The sequence below is a fragment of the Rattus norvegicus genome, chromosome 5, assembly GCF_021556685.1.
Source record: "Rattus norvegicus strain SHRSP/BbbUtx chromosome 5, alternate assembly SHRSP_T2T, whole genome shotgun sequence".
Classification (NCBI taxonomy): domain Eukaryota; kingdom Metazoa; phylum Chordata; class Mammalia; order Rodentia; family Muridae; genus Rattus; species Rattus norvegicus.
Window position 1 is genome coordinate 139,701,534 of NC_141538.1, and position 19,848 is coordinate 139,721,381.

At 46.8% G+C, this 19,848-nt stretch overlaps 1 protein-coding gene across 6 annotated transcripts in view; it reads left to right on the forward strand.

Annotated features, from left to right (window-relative positions):
• The window catches only part of Hivep3 (HIVEP zinc finger 3), a 402,531-nt gene that overhangs the window by 350,742 nt on the left and 31,941 nt on the right, over nucleotides 1-19,848 (forward strand). For all 6 annotated transcript variants that reach the window (XR_015619738.1, XR_015619739.1, XM_087549278.1 and 3 more), the window contains 1 exon segment: nucleotides 12,202-17,695. Coding sequence is in view for 4 of the 6 variants with exons in the window: in XM_087549278.1 (XP_087405404.1) it covers nucleotides 12,719-17,695 (4,977 nt within the window). In the remaining 2 variants the exon portion in view is untranslated.

Genomic DNA, 19,848 nt, shown 5'->3' on the forward strand with positions numbered 1-19,848 from the left:
TAGGCCCCTCCCCTAATGCGTGCAGTAGGCAGAGACAGGCATATCCCATGGAGCTAAGTCTCAAGACCAGTGTGAGAGGCTAGGGATGGGGTTTAGCGAACTCCAGAAGGTAGTGTGGGACAGAGAGCGTGTAGAGGCCACTCATCCTCACGTGAAGCACACCATACTGGCCACAGGAAACATTCTTCTTGGACAGGGGTGGGAGCTCCCTGCCTGACTTCCCATGTGCAGACCTCACTGAGAAACTTGCTTCACACTCTCACAAAGATCCCTGACATGGCTTCCCAACCCCATCCAGGATTAACCTGTCAGAGAAGAGAGCCAACGCTACAGGAAGCCCAATGTGGCTGATGATTTCATCAGACTCTTCCTTCTCTTCTGCTGTGGTAATAGAGATTTGAGCAGGCCCCGGGGCTAGCCAGCTAAAGACCATAGTCCTAGCCTTCCGGGGAATGAGTTATGACCTTGTACTGGTGTGAACTGAGATGACCTGCAATACCCAACCTGCCCACTCTTCCTCAGGCCTCTGACTGTGACGTGGATGTGGTGACGGGAAAGGGTAGCCATGCAGTGTTGGGGACAGAAGAGAATGTTTAAAGATGGCTTCACCACTCCTCAGCTTCCAGACCAGCCCTGGCCCTGGCACTCTGACCATCACATTAGACAGGAGTAAATGTTTACCTTGTCTTTGCTCCTTCTTATGAGAGTCCAAGTCCATACCCTCATGTAAGCACCAGCTTCCCAATGCAGTCCCTGATGCATAACCAGGACCACCAAACAATGAACCAATAACACAAAAAAGAAGACCACGAGGCAAAGACCAGCAAAAGCCTATTCCAAGTCAGAGACACCTAAGCTAAATCAACATTAGTGTGCTTATCAATAAAGAACACTTATTCCATTTTAAACAATTTTTATTATTTTTAATGATGTGTCTGTGTCTATATCTGTGGCTGCATGTGACTGCAGGTGTCCTTAGAGGCCATGATCCAAAGGAGTCAGAGCTCCTGGAAGCTGTCTGATAGGGGTTCTAGGAATCAGACTCAGGTCCTCTGCAAGAACAGTGTGTATCCTTAACCATGGAGCCATGTCTCTAGCCCAAGTTTACTTTATTAATTTAAAGTAACTGGTTTCTGTGAAAATAGAACAATGAGAGAAAAGGAAATAGTTGTGGAAATTTTAAAATGTGATACCTGAGAAAAAGTTAATGGGTAAACTGTATGACACATGGATGTGGGTAAAGACCATGTGATCTGGAAGTAAAAACCAAGAAAATCCATTGTTTTTTTGTTTTTTTTTTTCTGGTGGTGGTGGGGAGTTAAGAACTGAATTTCATTAAATTCCATATCAATCAGTGAGGAGAGCCCTCAGACAAGGGGTTAAAGATGAAGAGTGGCTAGAAGGGCCAAGTATAGCCGAAGAAATGTTCTACAAGTTAAAGAAACATGCACAGGCTTTAGACTAGAACAGGATTCAGGACAGGACTTGTTAAAACTGAACATTTAGATTCATTTTGGTAAAATTCAAGAGAAAGAAAAAAAACTGTTAAGAATTTATGGTCAGTAATATGAGATGCTCTAACCAATCCTATTACTATTACTTACTTCCAAAAGTTTGGAAGATGGAGCTTTGAAGCTAAGAGTCTTACTGTGTCAAATTTAGGTAGGAAAATAAAAACATGTTTTACAAATGAGAATTAGAAAAGTTTCCCACAGCCTCCTATGCTTTCCAGGGGAGGAAAGTTTGGAGTTCTATCTGTCAACCAAAATTTTTACAATATTCTGTAATTTTTGTCATTTAGAAAGTCTTTAAGACAAAAAAAGTGCAGAATGAACAAAGCAGAATAAAACAAAAACAAAAATGTCCACTAAAATACCATTGAATTAGAAGCTCTTTGCAGTTGATACGCACTGGCTAGGGAAAGGAACTGTCTCAGGGCAGTGGACGTGGGGATACAAACCACTCTCCAGGGCAGGCCTTATGTCCAGCACCAAATCAGAAACGTTTTTAAAGAATCCAAAACTAGGGCTGGAGAAATGGCTCAGGGGTTAAGAGCACTGACAGTTCCCAGCAACCACATGGTGGCTCACAACCATCTGTAACAGATTCTGGTGTGTCTTAAGACAGCTACAGTGTACTCATATACATTAAATAAATAAAATATTTTAAAAAAAAGAATCCAAAACTATGATGCTTCTAGATTGAAGAAGTGAATGAAGAAAACTGTAAATGTTTGTGACAAAGTTTCATTGCTGCAGAGTCCCCTGTTTTCACTTGGGCCCATTCCCACCAGCTGATCACATTTATCATCAGGCTGTGCAATCGCTTCTCCTATTGAATTATTCTATGGACTAAGTTATAATATGGAAGCAAACATGGGTGTAGGGACACAGGATGGTGTAGCTAGAGATACAATGAAAGCATGAAGGCAGACAGGAGAGTAAGGTGCAAAGAGAGAATGTGGAAATGTCATTGTTCATAGCATAACTTAGGTGAATGCTTAGGGAGAGTCTACACAAACCTCCCCTCAGATTCAGAGTCAGAGACCAGTGGAGATGGCTTAATTCTATGGATTGGAAAGCATGTGCATGGGGGAAATTAACAGCCCTGGATCCACAGCAGAACCCTCTGATTAGGCTTTGATGCGTTTGTGCTTCTGAACATTGGCTGCACCATGATGATTTGAGCCTCGAATGCCCCATCAACGTGTGATTTGGGGGAAGATCATTTATGTAGACAGAGAGAAAGCTGAGTGCATCTGTGTCCCTGGCCCTGTGTTCCAACTCCTGAACTCTATACACCTAATGCACACACAACACTGGACAAGCATCCAACATGCTCAATACTGAACCACCTATCTTCTCTCACACTTAGTCACCTTGTCATCTTCTGTCACCCTTGTCAACCTTATCATCTTCTGACCTCGCCCACAACTACTTCCCTTTCTCCTTGGTGCAATCCCACTTTTTCTTCAGAGTCTGGTGTATATCTCTATAAAGCCATGCTTGTAATCCCTACAAGCTCCCAATTACAAGTGCAAAGCCCATGCCTTTTTAAAGTTGAAGCATAACATACACAAAAGTATATGCATACACAAGCATAAGCCTGTAATAGTAGTTGTGCATGTACACATGTATAATACAGACCTATATAATAGATATGTAACCACATCAAACTGTAGAGCATTTCTGTCGACCCAGAAAGCTGCTTCCCAATATTCACGCTCTTTCTCTCTCCCACCCCTACTTCTCTCTCATTTACAGAGGGAGAGGACTACTGGTCTGCTTTATAAGACCATAAAGTACCCTTTACCTCATTTAATATCTCTAGATGCAGTCATACAGCAGGTAGTCAATTGTGTACAAGTTCCTTCACTTGCTACTGTATCTGGAAAACCTAAGTTGTTTTTTGTTATTTATTTAGTATATATACAGTGTTCTGATTATATGTATACCTGCACACCAGAAGAGGGCACCAGATCAGATTATAGATGGTTATGAGCTACTATGTGGTTTCTGGGATTTGAACTCATGAGCTCTGTAAGAGCAGCCTGTATTTTTTTTTTTTTTTTTGGCCTTTTATAAGTGCTTTACTATGAGAAAAACTCACAGAACCACAAATAGCCCTGTTACTGGAAAGTTCTAATTAAACAGTGAAGTTTGACTTTTGCCTTGCTTGAGATTCCTTTCTCCTTATTTTTTTAAATGTTTTATTATATATGTCTTTACTTACATTTCAAAGGTTATTCCCCTTCCCGGTTTCCTGTCCATAAGCCCCCACTCCCTCCCCTCCCCCTCCCCCATATGGGTATTCACCATATACATCCCCCTTATTGCCCTGCACTGTGGGTCCAACCTTGGCAAGACCAAGGGCTTTCCCTTCCACTGGTGCCCCAACAAGGCTATTCTCTGCTACATATCCAGTTGGAGCCCTGGGTCAGTCCATGTATAGTCTTTCAGTAGTGGTTTAGTCCCTGGAAGCTCTGGTTGGTTGGCATTGTTGTTTTTATGGGGTTGCAAGCTCCTTCAACTCTTTCAATACTTCCTCTAATTCCCCCCAAGGGGGTCTTATTCTCAGGTCGGTGGTTTGCTGCTAGCATTGGCTTCTGTATTGGACATGCTCTGGATGTGTCTCTCAGGAGAGATCTATATCCAGTCCCTTTCTGCATGTATCCTTTCAGCTTCATCAATCTTATCTTGTTTTGGTGGCTGTATATATATGGGCCACATCTCTGTCAGGCTCTGAATGGCTTAACCTCTGAGCTATCTCTCCAGCCTCCAAGACCTAGGTTTTTAATGCTTCTAGAACTGTTTTGTTCTTTTCTATTACTATGTAATAATTACTGGGTGGAGACCAACATTTATTTATCTGATTTGCTGTTGCCATTTAGGTTGTTCCCAGGTTTTTGCTGAAGAAAATTGCTTTGAGTACTTTTGTTATTATTTTTCATATGAATATACATATAGTTTTGTAGGTATATCCCCTGGAATGGAGATTCTGGTTCAGAGGTAGGTGTGTTTGGCATTAGGTTTTGTCAACCAAGTAGTAAATGAAGTGTTGGTGCTGGCCCAGAGCTTTGCCATTCTGAGTGCCAGTGTGGTTGTTTCGTGTTAGGACTTCTGGTAGATAGGCCGCTGTTTACTGTGTAGTTTCATAGTGAGGGAACATGTTGACTTTCTCCTTACAGGCTGTAATGCTCTGCTTTCAATCATGGGTCCAATATGAATTCAGGAGAAATAAAACAAATGACAGTACTGTAAGCCATACAGACTTCACAGATACAAAGTATTCTTCCTCAACTAGACAAGATAGAGCTCAAGATACAGTATTTTACTGTAGATAGATCAGATAGACATAACAGGTACACAGGGTTTTACTTCAGGTAGACCAGATAGACTTCACAGATACACAGTATTCAATCTCGGGTAGACAAGATAGCCCTTATAGATGCAAATATTCTACTTCAGGTAGACCAGACACTATGCCCTCAGAGGGCTGGTGAGATGGCTTAAGAGGTAAAGATGCTTGCGGCCCAAGCCTAAAAAACTGAGTTCTATCCCTAGAGCCCATGTAAAAGTAGAGAAGAGAACGTTGCCCTCCAGCTACCATATATGCATCATGGCATGTACCCATTATAATAATAATAATTATTTTAGTATTAGAAATGATATATTTAGTAAGATTTCAATATACAAAATCACAGGCATAAGTTACTTGTCTATATACTGGCAATGAGCTATCTTAAAAGTAAAGTAGAAAAACAATATCATTTGTAATAGTATACAAAATAGTAAAATACTTAACCATGGAAAGGAAAGATTTATATAAAGCTAAAAAATGCTGATTAAGAAAAATCGAAGACCGGGGTTGGGGATTTAGCTCAGCCGTAGAGCGCTTGCCTAGCAAGCACAAGGCCCTGGGTTCAGTCCCCAGCTCCGAAAAAAAAAAGAAAAGGAAAAAAAAAAGAAAAGAAAAAAGAAAAATCGAAGACCCAAATGGAAAGACATCTCATGTTTATGAGCTGGAAGAATTAATGTTGTTTAATGTCTGTACTGTCCTAAGCAATCTACAGACTTAGTATAGACTCTATAAACATGCTAACATGTTTTTTTACAGAAATAGATAAAATCCAATTTTATAAGATATATGGAACAACAAATGAAAATCCCTATGAAAAACTAAATCCTGAGGAAGAATAAGAAAGCCGGAAACATTATAACTCTTGGTTGTAAATTATGTTACAAAGCTACAGTAATCAAAACAGTATGGTATTAGGCATATAGACCAATGAAACAGAATAGAGATCTCAAAATAAACCCATACATTTATGCCAAGAATATCCACATGTGGAAGAATGAAACTAAAGCCTTACCTTACACCATACCTACAAAAATCAACTCAAAGTGGATTAAAGACTTAGATGTAGAACCTAAAATTGGATCTCACGTCACACAGGAGAAAAACTTCATGGCACATGCAGAGTGGCTGTTGAGATGAGCTCCTTCTTGATCCTATTAAAAGCATTGCTGTTTCGGGGACTCTGGAGATGACCTGATGGGTGATATGATGGTTGCATGAGCATGAGGATCTCTGTTTGGATTTTCACCAGCCACATAAAAAGCTAGAAAATGAGTTGTGCACCTGTAATTTCAGTGCTGGGAAGGCAGAGATAGGAGAGTCCCTGGGACTCTGACTGCTACTCTTGCTGAATCAATGTTCTCCAGGTTCAGCTAGAACCCCTGTTCAAAGAGTAAGGTAGAGAGTAATGAAGGAAGAAGCCTGAATTGATAGCTAGTGCACTCATGTGCATGTGCACACATGTGCACACACACATACTACACATGCACACACACCTGAATGCACACATGCACATGTGAAGACCAGAGGACAACTTGTGAGAGTTACTTTTTTTCTTCTATAATGTGGATCCTAGAGATTGAACTTAAGTTATCAGACTTGGTAGCAAGTGCCTTCACTCACTGAGCCATGTCACCAGCCCATGATTCTTAATGCTTACCCTTTTGCCTCTCTGTTTTCTATACAGACTGAATCACTGTTCAATCTCAACAATGTGTAACCATATCAAAGTTTCTCTGCATTCTTTTTATGTATATGGCCCATAAGCACACATGTACATATGTTCACATCTATGTCGGCACATGTGTATGTGCATGTAGAGGACTGAGGTTGGTGTCAGATGTCTTTCTTGATCACACACACACACACACACACTCTGAGGCATGATCTCCACTTGAACTCAGAGCTTGTATATTGAGCTAATCTAGTCAGCATGTCCTGGGGGGCCTCCTATTTTCACCTCCTGAGGTCTGCTGCCTGCGTGTTATTTATGTGGGTGCTAGGGACCTGAACTTGGCATGTGCTTTACCTACTGAGCCATTTCACACTCTTCCTTTCTTTCTTGATAGAAGCTATCCTAACTAACGTGGGTGAGATTGGTTTGGATTCTGGGCTTAAAAGTTCCTTTTCTCTAACAATCAGCCATGTCAGGCATCTTTCCCTGTGTTTATTGATCATTTGAAGATCTTCAGAGAAATGTCTGCTGGAGTCCTTTGGCCATTTTAAAAACAGGAGTCCTTGCTTTTGTTGTTACTGAATTGTAGGCATTCTTTATTGCACGGTACTAGCTCTGTCAGAGCTGCAACTACAAATACTTCCTCATTCTACAGGTTTTTCACCCTCTTCTTCTGAGTTGACCGTTGACTTATAGGAGTTACTGATCTCAATGCTGTTCAGTTTAATCTTTTCTTCCTTTGTGTTATTTTTAAAATATTGTTACTAGTTCCAACATCACAAAGCTTTTCCTATATGTTTTCTTCTTCTAAGAGTTTTATAGTTTTAGCTTTCGTGCTGAGGTCTTGTTCCCAATTTGAGTTGACTTTGGCCATTTTCAGTTGGACTGGCTCTGTACTGAGGAGGTCCATGTAACACTTGAGGTGGAGCAGATAAATGAAACAGAGTGTTATTACATAGCGGTCATGACTACATGCCACTGCTAGGACAGTGATGTCCACCTGCCACCCAGGCATGAAGAGAGAGACTGTGGGCAGTACCCTAGTTCACTGTGGGCATAATAAGCAGCAGTCATCTCTGCATTTCTAGTATACTTATAGGGTGTGTGTGCTTTTGTGTATGTGCACCCACCTACATGTCCTTTCCTTAATTAAAAAATCATCACACTTACTGTGTATATATGTGTGGGCACATGTGTGCCATGGACAATTTGTGAAACTTGGTTCTCTCCTTCTGACATGTAGATTCCAGAAATTGACCTCAGGTACTCTGGCATTGCAGCAAGTACCCCTACCCACTGAGCCATCTTACCACTGGCCCTGTTGTCCCATGTTCTATATAGGGCCCTTCATGGTAGACAGAAGAACCCTAATTACCTAGGTAGCTTGTGGATAGCTATGCCCTTTGTACAAATGTCACTTAAACAAAATGTGGTCAAGAGACAGCTGGAGACCTACTGGAAGCTAACAAGCATGCAGGCTCCTGTGGAATCCAGATCTGTCCCAGGGAGTAATACTGGCAGAGCACAGTGGCCAGAAGGCACGAGTCTGACCCACTCTCCTGACAGGCTCTGTCTTCCCCAGGGTCTCCTCGGTAGCACTTCCTGGCCCATTGGAGATATGTAGGTCGGCTTAAAGTCACAGGTGCCCACTGAGTTCTCTCCAGTGTCCAGACATCACTTTGGATGGTCCCAGGAAGCCACATATAAATAAATGGCAAAGTAGGATGGTGGTGTGCTAACTAGGCGGACAGCAATAGGCAACTTAGTAAATGAATTAGCCCCAAGCATCCAGGCTTCCCTGGGCCCCTGCCGATGTGACCTGCAACCCCAGTGCTGGCTCATTTTCAGCATCACAGGAGCAAGACATCAGCATGCAGACACTTTTCCAGGGAAAAGAAGACACACAGAAGTTCTTAACAAGGCCAGCCCTCAGGGCGGGAAGAAAGGCTGCTGGGAGTGGTGTGCTTTGCCCTCAAAGTTAGGGCTTGAGCTCAGAGATGAGTCCTGTTTGGGAGGCTGTGTGGCCCAGGCCCTGCTGGGTCTACACTGCAGAAAGCACCTGGGAGCCCTGACTCAGCTGCAGGCTCTGCTACTTGGCAGCTTTGTGATTTTGGCTTTGTGATTTTGTGCCTCGGTTTCCTAATATGTAAGACGGGCATGACAAAGGCAGCTGGTGGCAGGGTTGTTGTAAGGAATAGATGAGTTGATTTATTTAAATCACTCAGGACAGTCCCGACATGAGCAGGAATTTGGGGCCCAGTCCAGATTCATAAAGTGAGTGCATGCCATCACGGCTTCAGCACTGGGCCACTGCCCCAGGGTGACTTACGCAGGACAGGGAGCTCTAACTTTATACCTGCTTCATAGTGGCTGGGAACCTTGTTCCTGGTTTTGTCATGGATGTCACCAGAGACATCCATGTCAACCTCTCTGGTAATAATAGTGTCACCTTGGTCCCTGGGTCTAACAGGAAAACAGTTCCCAACCAGACACAACTCCTATACAAACAGTATCCAAACTGGTTGTGGTTTTTGACCAGTGCTCAGAAATCAAAAGCTTTCTCTCTAGGTTGCAGAATTACTTGAGAAGTTTTTTGTTTGTTTGTTTGTTTGTTTGTTTAAGGAAAGAAAAGAAAAGAAACAAATCTGAGGTCAGCGGTCCAAGAGAAGTGATTTAAGCATCTCCCCGATAATAAAAGAGTTCCCCCCGACCCCCACACATCATCACAGGGGCAAGCATGGTCCGAGAGACCTACCACCCTGACGTTAAAGGTTAGTCAGCTCCCCTTACTGTAAGAAAACACCTGAGGTAAAGAGGTGAGGCTAAAAGAAGAAAAGGTGTCCTTTGCTTATAGTTTAGGGGACTGTAGTTCATACTTGGCCAGCTTATTGCTTTGGGGTCTGTGGCAGAATGGCACTATAGAACAAGCTGCTCACTTTATAGTGACTGGGAACCAGGAGGAAACGGGAGCAATAAAGGTCCCACATTACCCGCCAAAGCGCACAGAAGGAGATCTCTCATTAGCCCCATCTCTTCTATTTTCTCACCCATAGCATGTGAAAACCAGACCTTTACTTGTGGGGCACTGGGGATGTTCAGTTCACCATGGTCACTTGATGACTGGCACCTGGGAACACCTCTGGTACAACAACAGGGTCTGTGGCTCCTGGGAGGGACTTCTAAAGGAGACAGAATGAAGGAAGTGATTCAGACAGCTTGGCCCAATCAGCACCCAGTGACCTCCCAGGCATCAGCCTGTGCTGGGGACTCAGTTCCCACCTTGTTTCCTCCCTGTCTGATTGAAACAAGAAGCCTTCAGTAAAAGAGGGTGAGCATCAACACGCTGATGCTGGACCATGGAGGCACACAGGAAGTTCTCGGCTGAGTGTTTCAGAAATATCTTACAGGCTGAAGAGATGGCTTAGCAGTTTAGAGTGCTGGCCGTTCTCCCAGAAGACCCAGGTTCAATACCCAGCACCTACATGGCAGCTCACAACTATCTGTAATTCCTGTTCCAGGGGGTCCTACATCCTTACAGTTACACATACAGGCAAACACACCAATGTGTGTAAAATAAAAATAAATAAATCATTTTTTAAAAAATTACCTTACACTTTGCTAAATGATATGCTTGAGATCAGGCACTGAAAATAAGATTTGCAGGCCCAGGCCTGTCCATTCTTGGAAAGACATGTTCACTAGAGGCCGCTGATGAACTAGCTTAGCACAGCCTGACCCATTGTAGACACTTGGAGAATGAGAGCTTTTAAGCTACTGGCTGGTGTGTTTTATTAAAAAAAAAAAAAAGGCCAGGGGTATGTGTGGTGGAGGCACAGAAATGGGGGAGAGGGGTGCCTCTGCAAGCCCATGCTGAGGCATCCCGCCCCCTAGGGACACCAGCCACATGATGGTATAGTATAGAATAGAGTTTATTTAGGGCATGGGGAGGGGATTTAAGGGGGGTAGTGGAGATAGACAGACAGAGAGAGAGACAGAGGGAGAAAGTGAGGGAGGGAGGGAGAGAGAGAGGGAGGGAGGGAGGGAGAGAGAGAGAGAGAGAGAGAGAGAGAGAGAGAGAGAGAGAGAGAGGAGTAGAGGCCCATGAGCACATGGCAGGAAAGGCAGGGTGATGGAGAGAGAAGGGACAGAGAGGGAAGAGGGTAAGAGAGGAAGAACAAGAGAGCAAGAGAGAGAGGAAGGGGTAATTGGCTTTCGGTAATAAAAGTAATAATAATAAGTTAATCCTTGTGTCATTTCTTATACACACAGAAATGTCCACATGGAGATAGAGACAACTGGGGGAGGGGAGGACATGAGTCTTAAAAGAATGAGGTAGAACAAATAGGTCGGATGATAAATACAAGTATAGCCATGAAACTTAGGATCATAGAGGAAGACACTGGTAGACACCCCACTCTGGAGAATTTGCATACGCCAGTAAGGAAAACTCCTTGGCTAATAAGTTTGTACAGATACCCTGAGCAGATACAAGGTGAGACTCTGGTAGGCACAAGACAGCCGGTTTTTATGCCTGGCATCTGTGACTAGATCACCATTCATGTAAGAGGGACTTTGTGGCTGGGCCAATAAGGATCTAGGATGGGTTATCCAGAGAGAAGCAAGAGGAAGGAAAGACAGACGTTAGTGCGAAATGATTCCATTGCATCCAATGTGGCTTTGAAGACATAAGGAGCCACAAGCCAAGGAAGGCAGGCAGCCTCTGGGAACTGGGAAAGACTCTCGGGGATTAGCAACCCACCCAGTGGGGTTCATGCTCAGCTGCTCAAAGGGACCAATAATTGTGGCTTCACCAAAGAGTTGTGATTTTTCTCCTTGGCACACTGGGGATAAGAAAATGCTACAAGTTCTGGGCGGTGATGGCACATGCCTTTAATTTCAGCCCTTGGGAGATGGAGGTAAGTAGATCTCTGAGTTTGAGGCCAGCCTGAACCACAGAGAAAGTTATAGGACATCTATAAGCACTGTCTAGGAAAAAAGCTCGCACAGCTGGAGGAACGCTCTAGAAAATTCCCCGTTCCCTTGGGTTGATCTGGTGGTCACAGCAGTGCTCAGTGTGAGTTACCATGGGTTATATCCCTACCTTTACTGCTTTGCCCAGAAACGAAAGACAGGGATTTGCATGGGGATAAAAGATGTGTGATATTTCTCAAGACCATGCAGATCTGGGGCCAGAGAGTCTCTTGGTTAACAAGCCATCCCTTGGAAAGCTCATCCCAGCATCCTCAGGTATTCTCTGTCTCCCCCCCTCCCCCAGCAGCATCCGTACCCCCCTCGGTAGCATCTTTATCTGTTTCTGAATGGTGTTCTGCTGCAGGCTACTGGAGCAGTCATGACAGGACCTGCTATTACCTGTATTCCAGATCCACAGCAGAGGCTCAGCAAGGCCAGGCTCACTGGGACTGGGTCACAGGGCAGGGATAGGGGCCCAGGCCTCTAGACCCCAGTAACCTCACAAGACAGTGTCAAACACTGGCTCTATGAAGGCATTGGTGCAGTATGAGTGTGGGGAGATGGGGGTGCTGCATCCTGATTGAATGTCTCTAATTTTTAAGAAGTCTTAGCCAGCATTAACTGCACTCCACTGGCCCAGCCTGTGGACATCCTCAGTAAATCCTTTTCCTCTGTTGTGTGTATTGTTTCCCTCATAGAAGACCGTGATTTCTCCTCCGAGGTGTTAATCTCCAGTGCAGAATTCAAAGCAGAAGAGGGCCACTCCAGCATCCATCGTGGCATCTCTCCAGCCCGGACTAGGCATGACAGACCCATGGAAACAGGTGTCTCTGCCCTCCAGCTGTTCATATAGCACACAGGGGACTCGTGGGGGCCACTCGTCACTCAAATCCACTCAATGGCAATACTGACATCTTCCATGCTGTTTTCAAGACAGACGTTCAGGCAGAAAAATGCCAGTGTGCTTTCTGTCTGCAGAGTAGAGGGCTATGCCACACCAAAATGAACAGTGTGGGCCCCGGGACCTGCTCTGAGTCCACTTGCAGCCACTGACACTTGAGGGGATAAAAAGCCCAGCCCCAAAGCCACCGTGGGGTTGGCTTCCACAGCTCTTGACCAATGTGGCCAAAGCTAGACACTTCAGGACACTTGGATTATTCATAAATGCGACCTACCCCAAACTCCCTGAGTAGCATCTGAAGTCTTGTAAAGGTCATGGATCCTGACCAAAGCATCAAGGGCACCAAGAAGGCTGATGGAAGTCCCCGGAAGCGGCTGACCAAAGGAGAGGCCATTCAGACTAGTGTTTCTTCCAGCACTCCATACCCAGGCAGCAGCACTACTGCTTCCTCAGAGGGTGCCAGCCAGGAGCTCCTAGCCCCGCAGCCTTTCTCAGGCCCCTCAGTGGCTCTTAGGGAAGGCGCTCAGGAGAAAACGGGTCAGCAGCAGAAGCCTCCCCGGAGGCCATCCATCGAGGCCTCAGCCCACATCCCGAAGCTTCCGCAGCACCCTCTGACACCAGCATTCATGTCCCCTAGCAAACCAGAGCATCTCCTCGAGGGGTCCACGTGGCAGCTGGTCGACCCCACAAGACCTGGACCCTCAGGCTCCTTTGTGGCCCCGGGGCTGCATCCACAGAGCCAGCTCCTCCCATCCCATGCTTCTATCCTTCCTCCTGAGGACCTGCCTGGCATCCCTAAGGTCTTTGTGCCTCGTCCCTCACAGGTCTCCCTGAAGCCCACAGAAGAGGCACACAAAAAAGAGAGGAAACCGCAGAAGCCGGGCAAGTATATATGTCAGTACTGCAGCCGGCCCTGCGCCAAGCCCAGTGTGCTCCAGAAACACATTCGCTCACACACAGGTGAGAGGCCCTACCCCTGTGGCCCCTGTGGCTTCTCCTTCAAGACCAAAAGTAACCTCTACAAGCACAGGAAGTCCCATGCCCACCGAATCAAAGCTGGCCTGGCCTCTGGCTCCAGCAGTGAGATGTACCCCCCTGGGCTGGAGATGGAGAGGATCCCTGGGGAAGAGTTTGAGGAACCCACTGAGGGAGAAAGCACGGACTCTGAGGAGGAAACTGGTGCCACGTCAGGTCCCTCCACAGATGTTCTCCCCAAATCTAAGCACCCCCTGCTCTCAAGTAGTTTGTACAGCTCTGGGAGCCATGGTTCCAGCCAGGAACGCTGCTCCCAGTCAAGCACTGCACCATCGCTGGAAGACCCCACCCCATTTGCAGAAGCCTCATCGGAACATCCCCTGAGCCATAAACTGGAAGACACACACACCATCAAGCAGAAGCTGGCCCTCCGCCTGAGTGAGAGGAAGAAGCTGATCGAGGAGCAGACATTTCTGAGCCCAGGGAGCAAAGGCAGCACGGAGTCTGGTTATTTCTCACGCTCTGAGAGCGCTGAACAGCAGGTCAGCCCCCCCAACACCAATGCCAAGTCCTACGCAGAGATCATCTTCGGCAAGTGTGGACGGATTGGGCAGCGGACCTCCATGCTGGCATCCACCTCCACCCAGCCCCTACTGCCTCTGTCTGCTGAAGACAAGCCCAGCCTGGTGCCTTTGTCTGTGCCCAGGACACAGGTGATTGAACACATCACCAAGCTCATCACCATCAATGAGGCTGTGGTGGATACCAGTGAGATCGACAGCGTGAAGCCCAGGAGGAGTTCCCTAACCAGGCGCAGCAGCGTGGAGTCCCCAAAATCCAGCCTGTACCGGGAGTCACTATCGTCCCACGGGGAGAAGACAAAACAGGAACAGTCACTGCTGAGCCTCCAGCACCCACCCAGCTCCACGCACCCCGTGCCTCTGCTGAGAAGCCACTCAATGCCTTCTGCTGCCTGCACCATCAGCACCCACCACCACACCTTCCGCGGTAGCTACTCCTTTGATGACCACATTGCTGACCCCGAGGTCCCCAGCCGCAGCACTCCCGTGTTTACCTCCCACCCACGGATGCTAAAGCGCCAGCCAGCCATTGAATTACCTTTGGGAGCTGAGTACAGTTCCGAGGAACCTGGACCAAGCAGCAAAGACCCCATCACCAAGCCGTCCGATGAACCAGAACCCAAGGAAAGCGACCTTACCAAAAAGACCAAGAAGGGGTTGAAAACGAAAGGCGTGAACTATGAATGTACCATCTGCGGTGCTCGGTACAAAAAGAGAGATAATTATGAAGCTCATAAGAAGTACTACTGCTCTGAGCTCCAGATCACTAAAGCCCACCCTGCAGGTGCTCATGAAGTGGAAAAGACTCAGGCTGAGCCTGAGCCTTGGTCCCAGATGATGCATTATAAACTGGGGGCCACATTGGAACTCACCCCACTGAGAAAAAGACGAAAGGAAAAGAGCCTTGGGGATGAGGAAGAGCCGCCTGGCTTCAGCAGCCCTGGCCCATCAGACGCAGCCCATAACCTTCCCCTGGAGTCTACCAAGTCACCAGCAGAAGCAAGCAAATCAGTACCCACTTTAGAGGGACCCACGAGCTTCCAGCCCAGGACTCCCAAGCCAGGATCTGGGTCAGAACCAGGGAAGGAGAGGAGAACGATGTCCAAAGAAATTTCCGTCATCCAGCACACCAGCTCCTTTGAGAAGTCTGACCCACCAGAGCAGCCAGGCAGCCTGGAAGAAGACAAGCCCCTGGCCCCGTTCTCATCCCCGCCACCTGCCCCGCACGGACGCTCCGCTCACTCTCTGCAGCCGAGGCTGGTCCGCCAGCCCAACATTCAGGTTCCAGAGATCCTTGTGACCGAAGAACCAGACAGGCCCGACACAGAGCCTGAGCCACCCCCAAAGGAGCCTGAGAAGACAGAAGAGTTCCAGTGGCCCCAGCGCAGCCAGACACTGGCACAGCTCCCAGCAGAGAAGCTGCCACCCAAGAAAAAGAGACTACGCCTGGCTGAGATGGCGCAGTCCTCAGGGGAGTCCAGCTTTGAGTCCTCCGTGCCTCTGTCTCGAAGCCCAAGCCAGGAGAGCAGCATTTCTCTAAGTGGCTCCAGCCGCTCAGCTTCATTTGACAGGGAAGACCATGGAAAAGCTGAGACCCCCGGACCCCTATCAGACACACGCTCCAAAACCTTGGGCACCCACATGCTGACTGTCCCCAGCCACCACCCACATGCCCGAGAGATGAGAAGGTCAGCCTCAGAGCAGAGCCCCAATGTGCCCCATTCCTCACACATGACTGAGACCCGAAGCAAATCCTTTGACTACGGCAGCTTGTCCCCAACAGGACCATCTGTAGCAGTGCCTGCAGCTCCTCCACCCCCAGCCGCCCCACCAGAAAGAAGAAAATGCTTTCTGGTAAGACAGGCCTCCCTGAGCAGACCTCCAGAAGCAGAGCTGGAAGCCACCCCCAAAGGAAAACAAGAGAGCAGTGAGGAACCCTCAGCCAGCAAGCCTTCCACAAAAAGTTCCATGGCCCAGATCTCTGTGGCCACTATACAAGGTGGGCTCTCGGGAAGCAAGAGCCAGATGCAGGACAGACCTCCACTGGGGTCCAGCCCACCCTACACAGAAGCTCTGCAGGTGTTCCAACCTCTTGGCACCCAACTGCCCCCTCCAGTCTCCCTCTTCTCCTTGCAACAGCTCTTGCCCCAGGAGCAAGAACAGTCCTCTGAGTTCTTCCCCACGCAGGCAATGGCTGGCCTCCTCTCCTCCCCATATTCTGTGCCCCCACTCCCACCTTCATTGTTCCAAGCCCCACCACTTCCTCTACAGCCTACTGTGCTACACCCCAGCCAGCTCCATCTCCCCCAGCTCTTGCCCCATGCTGCAGATATCCCCTTCCAACAGCCCCCTTCCTTTCTCCCCATGCCATGCCCTGCCCCCTCAACCCTCTCTGGATATTTTCTCCCTCTGCAATCCCAGTTTGCACTGCAACTCCCTGGTGAAATAGAAAGCCACTTGCCCTCAATCAAAACCAGCCTGCCCCCTCTGGCAACAGGACCTCCTGGCCCCTCCAGTAGCACAGAATATAGTAGTGACATCCAACTGCCGCCTGTGACTCCCCAAGCCACCTCCCCAGCTCCTACATCAGCCTCACCACTGGCCCTGCCTGCCTGTCCAGATGCTATGGTGTCACTGGTTGTTCCTGTCCGCATCCAAACCCACATGCCATCCTATGGGAGTGCCATGTATACCACTTTGTCTCAGATCTTGGTCACACAGTCTCCAGGTAGCTCAACAAGCATGGCTCTTACCAAGTATGAGGAACCCTCCTCCAAAAGCATGACTGTTTGTGGGGCTGATGTATATGAGGCTGAGCCTGGGCCATCTAGCATAAGCAAAGAACAAAGCAGAGGTTTTCAGACACCATATCTGAGAGTACCTGAAAGGAAAGGCACTGCACTGTCTTCTGAGGGCATCCTCAGCCTGGAGGGGTGCTCATCCACAGCCAGTGGAAGCAAGCGTGTCCTTTCCCCAGCTGGCAGTCTTGAACTTACCATGGAAACCCAGCAGCAAAAACGGGTAAAGGAAGAGGAAGCTTCCAAGGCAGATGAAAAACTGGAGCTTGTGAGTACCTGTAATGTTGTGCTAACCAGTACAGAGGACAGGAAGAAGACAGAGAAACCCCATGTGGGAAGCCAAGGCCGAAGCAGGAGGGAGACAGAAACACTGTCCTGCTTGTCTTCAGATGTATCTGACCCAAAAGAACTTTCTCCCCTCTCTCAGTCCACATTGTCCCATGGGACAGCCCCAGGCTCAGAAGCTTTGAAAGAATATGCCCAACCATCTAGCAAAGCTCACCGAAGATGTCTGCCTCCACTGAGTGTAAAGAAAGAAGATCCAAAGGAACAGACTGACCTCCCTCCCCTAGCACCTCCTAGTTCTCTGCCTCTGTCAGATACTTCCCCTAGACCAGCCAAATTGCAAGAAGGTACAGACTCAAAGAAGGTACTGCAGTTCCCCAGCCTCCACACGACCACTAATGTCAGTTGGTGCTATTTAAACTACATTAAGCCAAATCACATCCAGCATGCAGATAGGAGGTCCTCTGTTTACGCTGGTTGGTGCATAAGTTTGTACAACCCCAACCTTCCAGGGGTTTCCACTAAAGCTGCTTTGTCCCTCCTGAGATCTAAGCAGAAGGTGAGCAAAGAGACATATACCATGGCCACAGCTCCACATCCTGAGGCAGGAAGGCTGGTTCCATCCAACTCCCGAAAGCCCCGCATGACAGAGGTAAGTTCTGCCTTGTTCTAGCCACCAAATGCAAAAGTGTTGAGCTTTTAAAGCCACATTGTTTTCATGCTAAGTTTGTAGAATTAAAGCCAGCTTGGGATGGGAGGCAGATTTTTCTCTCTGGGAGTTCTGACCTCATAAGAAAATATGTTCAATGGGATTCTCTGTCCTTGTGTCCCTAACATATATAACATAGTTGCAATAATATTATCAGCAAAATAGTTTCCAGAAGTTTCTACTGTAAAATCAAAAGTTCAGTTTGAGGAAGATAAAAGAGTGATTCTCTAAAGAACAGAGTTGGGGAAATTGGTGGGGAGGCTTTGAGCAATTTTAGAACTTTATTTCCAGCCCTTTCCCACATGGTTCTCCATTGTTTTATTAGTTTCTTTCTGCTTTTTTTTTCTGTATCTCCTGGGGTTTTTTAATCCTCTTCTGCCCCTTAAAGTCATCTCATTTCCACATTTGACACAATCCAATCCTGAAACAGTCCTTTTCTGTAAGATGGTGCATAGAACTGGGCTGTGGGAAACCTCTCCACCTGTAGGAAACAATGTCACTCACAATTTGAGCCATCTGTGCTACAGAATAGCAGTAGGCTCTCAATGCAGCTCATATTTATTCTTTCATCACCTCTGACCAGGGCTACTTCATAACTTAACAGATTTGCAAGTCAAAAATTCCAATTTGCATAAAAAGACACTTTTACACAGGCAGGTATAGCCTAAAGCTTCAGGTCATGACCTGTGCTGGCCTAGTATGACAAAAATACCCTGACAAAAGTAGCTTAAGGGAAAGGATTCATTTTTATTCATAGTTTCAGAAGGATACAATACACAGTGGCCAGGAAGCCATGGTAGAGGCAGGGAAGGCATTTGGAAGTTAGCTGGTTGCATTGCCTCCACATTCAGAAAGCAGAGAATGAATAAGGAGCAGAGCCAGCTATAAACCCTTAAGGGCCTCACAATAGACCCTTCTTCCTCCAGTGAGGGTGCCCCTCCTAATGGTTGAACAACCTTCCCAAACAGCACCAGTTTATATAGAGACTTTTTACATTCAAACTATGCCTGGAATTTATGGAGTGACCAGCGGTCTTGTTTGGTGCCAAGCCCTGTGTTGGACCCTGGAACCCAGTTACTACTCACCTCCACCTGTAAGACAGCATCACCTCCTCCAATATGCAGATGAGGGAACCTGGGCTCAGAGGTGGAAAGAGGTCAAGGACATGGAGCAAACATTTGGGAATTCCAGAATTTGAACTAAGCAGACCTAACTGGATATAAAGAGTTTTTCTCCCCCACTGCCTCTCTCTCGTTACCAACGAATGAATTTTTTTAAAAAGATAATTGCAAATTTAATTATGTCCAAATGTAACTGTTCCAACCAGATGCTTTGACCAAATCCCACACAGATACTGGAACCCAGACTCCATTTGTAGACCTGAGAGCAGACCTGTGTCTGCAGCTTCACAGACGCTCATGCCATCTGCTTTCATCATGAGGGTGAAAGTCATAAAAGAAGCACCCTGAGCTCAGCTGGATATTCTCCACAAACTGCTTTCCAAATGTATTCTCTGATGTTTTTGTCAGTCCACAGACATCTCTGAACAGGATTTCCACTTCTGATGTAACTACCATAAACTGTGGCTATTGCCAGGATGCTGATATAATTATATTCACAACTTTTGGGGCACCTGCTGTGTGCCAGATACTGTGCTAAACTTTACTTTTGTTTTCATAAGACCTTGGGGAACTAGGGTACAATAGGTAAATAGACCAAAGTTCAAAGAGGCCAAGTAACTTACACAGGGCCACATAGTAAATGGCAAAGATCAGATTCAGAACTAGAGCTCACTCCAAAACCCTTTGAAACAGGCCTGAACTGTTCCTGCTCCCCGATGAGGGGTGTCAGAGGTATATAAGGCAAAAGGAGTGTTGATTTCTTGTCTATAGATTTAACAGTCATTTTTTTCATTCTGCTGCTTTCCTAAAATGAGTTAAAACCTACAGACATTTCCTTGGAATTTAAATTTTCCTGCTCAAGGTGCACAAATATGGCACATTATATAACTGCATGGTCTGTAAGCTGTGGCTTTTCTACAACACCCATTCCCTTGCTTGCATGTCTCCGCTAATGGGAGGCTCACCCCCTGCCAA